Source organism: Limulus polyphemus, unplaced genomic scaffold (assembly GCF_000517525.1).
Source record: "Limulus polyphemus unplaced genomic scaffold, Limulus_polyphemus-2.1.2 Scaffold336, whole genome shotgun sequence".
NCBI lineage: Eukaryota > Metazoa > Arthropoda > Merostomata > Xiphosura > Limulidae > Limulus > Limulus polyphemus.
In genome coordinates this window covers 428,866-432,396 of record NW_013665946.1, presented here as the reverse complement: position 1 = coordinate 432,396, position 3,531 = coordinate 428,866, and the positions used below count along the sequence as shown (strand labels likewise).

The 3,531-nt window shown below is 38.1% G+C and overlaps 1 protein-coding gene across 1 annotated transcript in view; it reads left to right on the top strand.

The window, feature by feature from the left end:
• The window catches only part of LOC106457477 (ubiquitin carboxyl-terminal hydrolase 34-like), a 141,830-nt gene that overhangs the window by 90,022 nt on the left and 48,277 nt on the right, over positions 1 to 3,531 (top strand). The window contains 1 exon segment of the mRNA XM_022383442.1: positions 759 to 900. Coding sequence (XP_022239150.1) covers positions 759 to 900 — 142 coding nt within the window.

Sequence of the window (3,531 nt, the reverse complement as noted above, 5' to 3'; positions counted from 1 at the left end):
TTAAATCAGAATGTTCTTGTTATTGCTCTGTAACTAAAATGTGAAGTAAAGCTATGTTAATGTTGAAGTGAATTATATAGTGCATATGTGTAGGTAGCTGATACATTTTAAATCAGAATGTTCTTGTTATTGCTCTGTAACTAAAATGTGAAGTAAAGCTATGTTAATGTTGAAGTGAATTATATAGTGCATATGTGTAGGTAGCTGATACATTTTAAATCAGAATGTTCTTGTTATTGCTCTGTAACTAAAATGTGAAGTAAAGCTATGTTAATGTTGAAGTGAATTATATAGTGCATATGTGTAGGTAGCTGACACATTTTAAATCAGAATGTTCTTGTTATTGCTCTGTAACTAAAATGTGAAGTAAAGCTATGTTAATGTTGAAGTGAATTATATAGTGCATATGGGTAGGTCCTACTCTAGCCAGAACAGTGATTATTCAAATATAAATTTTATGTCAGTATATGTTCGTACAAGCAAATATTTGTTGTTTCTTTATTCCACTTCAGTTAATTGATTTTTAGAAGAAGGATCCAATTTCGTGGTATGCTCATATACTAAGTAAGAATTAAACAGCATGAAAACTAAATTTTTTAAAATTCATGGGCAAATTTACATATAAACATTGAAGGCTTCACATTAAGATACATAGCCTCAATTGTTAAACAGATTGTTGATTTTTATTTTCCCCCATTATTCAGTGGACTCTAGTTTTTAGTTCTACTTATGAATCTACTTACAACTGTTCTTAACAGATCATCAGGATAACAAAGACCAAGAAGAAGAGGAAAGTTATGAATATGACTTGATTGGAGTAACTGTCCACACAGGCACTGCTGATGGTGGTCACTACTACAGTTTTATACGGGAGCGACAGAATCCTGGAAAAGACAAGTGGTAAGTTTAGAACAGTAGAAAGACACATGTTCCTGGATATGACTGTAGTAATTTCAAGACAATGTTTTTATACAAAAAACAAGAAAGAAGAAACTTTCTGGAATGTGATTTGTTTTTAACTTCTTTTCATAGATTTACAGTTTCTTGGATATAACAAGTAACAAAGCAAGAACTATAGAAACTTTCTAAGTACAAGTTATAAATCCTTCTTAGAAGTAATGTTGTTACATGCATTACCCGAACTCTTACTTTAAATCTGTCTGTTGTTAGCAGCATTCATTGTTAGACTACGTCTTCGATGTTACACTCTGTATAATGATAAATATGATATGCATCATTTAAATAATGAAAATTCACTGAACTTCTTTCAGTGTTAAAGTAATAATATGGTAGAATATATTGTTACAACAGCGGGGGTCACGTGACACTAGTAACATGTCATATTCTCGAACGTTCACGTCCCTTCCTGAAATCTCGAGAGCCTACTAGATATGCGGTAGTCTTGTATATATAAACCGGTCAAGACGTGACGACAACAATGTAATTGAACTGCGGACAGAGAGACATGTTGTTGGGTCGAGCATGTGAGGCGTTCGTTGTGAATTATAGCGTTTGTTATAGTGCGACTGTGGAAATTAAGTGTATTGCAAAGTTGTATTCAGAAAGAATAAACCAGTTTTAATTGAGAAAGGACTTATATCGCTAAAGTTTCTTCGGAAAGAATTTTTACGGAAAATTAACTAACGACCAGAGACGTAACAAATTGGTGTCAGGAGTGAGATTGAAAAAAAAATAGAAACGAGAAGCAGTAAATCAAACTACAGCTTAGCAGATTTGATGGCAGCAATACAAGAACCGAGAAAATAAACAAGAAAAGAAACAAGAAGAGAGACAACAGCAGTTGCAAGAAAACCTGCAACAGTGGCAGCTGGAACAGCAAAATAAACAAGACAGATTACAGCAGTTGTTGGAGGAAAAAGAAAAGAATCAAGAAGAACGAGAAAAGAAACAAGAAGAGAGATTACAGCAGTTGTTGGAGGAAAAAGAAAAGAATCAAGAAGAATGAGAAAAGAAACAAGAAGAGAGATTACAGCAGTTGTTGGAGGAAAAAGAAAAGAAACAAAAAGAGAGATTACAGCAGTGGCAACTGGAACAAGAAAGGAAACAAGAAACACAAATGGAAAACATTAATAAATTTCAAAGCGAATTAAATGCATTAAAGGATGATTTATTGTCTTTTACACAAGGAAGATACATTAACCATCGACCTAATCAGCCTCAGACAATGGGAAGCCCCCTCCAGACCCCGCAGCTAAACCCTGATGCAGAAATCTTCAGTCCTGTTAGAAGTCACATCCCAGATATGAATGTCAGTAATAGGGGTGATCCAGTACAAAGGAAGCCACAGGAATTCGATGGGAAGGCACCATCTGAAGCATATAGAGCACAATTTGAGCTACTGGCAGAAATGAATGGACAGAGGAGCAGAAAGCAGTATATCTGGCAACGAGCTTGAAAGGACAACCACTGGAAATACTTGGACAGTTGAAGGCAGACGACAGGCACAACTATAGAGCACTGGTAGCAGCTCTAGAACTCAGGAACGGAACCCAAAATCAGTCTGAAGTCTACAGGGCTAGGTTTAGGATGAGAGTCTGGACGAGCTGGCACACGACTTGGAAACTATGGCACACAAGGCCTACCCAACTGCACCACCCGATCTCCTTAAGTTGTTGCTCAGGGATCAGTTTGTAGATGCCTTGGACAGTCCACAACTAAAGATACAAGTGAAGCAAGCACACCCCTCTACTATGCAGGATGCAATGTCCAGAGCTTTTGAATTTGAATCTTACATTAATTCTAGCACAGAGGTACCAAGGTGGGTACAGTCATCAGTATTCAAGGCCAGAAAAGGTCAACTTTCAGAGAAGTTTGAGGGACTTTGCTGGCACTATAACAAACCTGGGCACAAGAGAGCTCAATGCTGGCAATTTCAACACAGGGGAGATGTTACAGCAGGAAAGGCTGCTACCCAGAAAGGTTGTTGGAACTGTGGAAAGCAAGGACATATGAGGAGCCAGTGTAAGAAGAATATTACCAACAAGTCAGCCTCAAGGAGACCAGTAGTGGTTGGTGTTAAGGGACATTCACCAACCCCCATCATGAAAGTCCCAACAGCTAGGTGTAGAATGCCAAGCACACACAGTGTCTATGTGACAGGAAAGCTGGATGGCCAAAGGTGCAACTTTGTCATAGATTCTGCATCTCAGCAAACTCTTGATCTGTTAACAGGACGCCCACCTTATGAAGAGTTGCCTGAAAATGTGTCAGAGTTTGTGAAAGTGTTATAGGAAAGGATGGATGATATTCACCATCAAGTGCGTTCAAACTTGAAAACGTCTGCTGATTCGATGAAGTTATCTTATAATAAGAGATCTACTGAAGTCAGCTTTGTACCAGGAGACAAGGTGTGGTTGTATAATCCCAGGAAGACCAAAGGATAGTCTCCTAAGTTGTCTTCTCCATGGGAACGCCCATATGACATAGTGGATCGTCTCTCAGATGTGACTTTCCGGATAAATGTGGTTGGCAAGGTAAGCCAAAGGTGGTGCATGCCAACAGGGCTTTGCC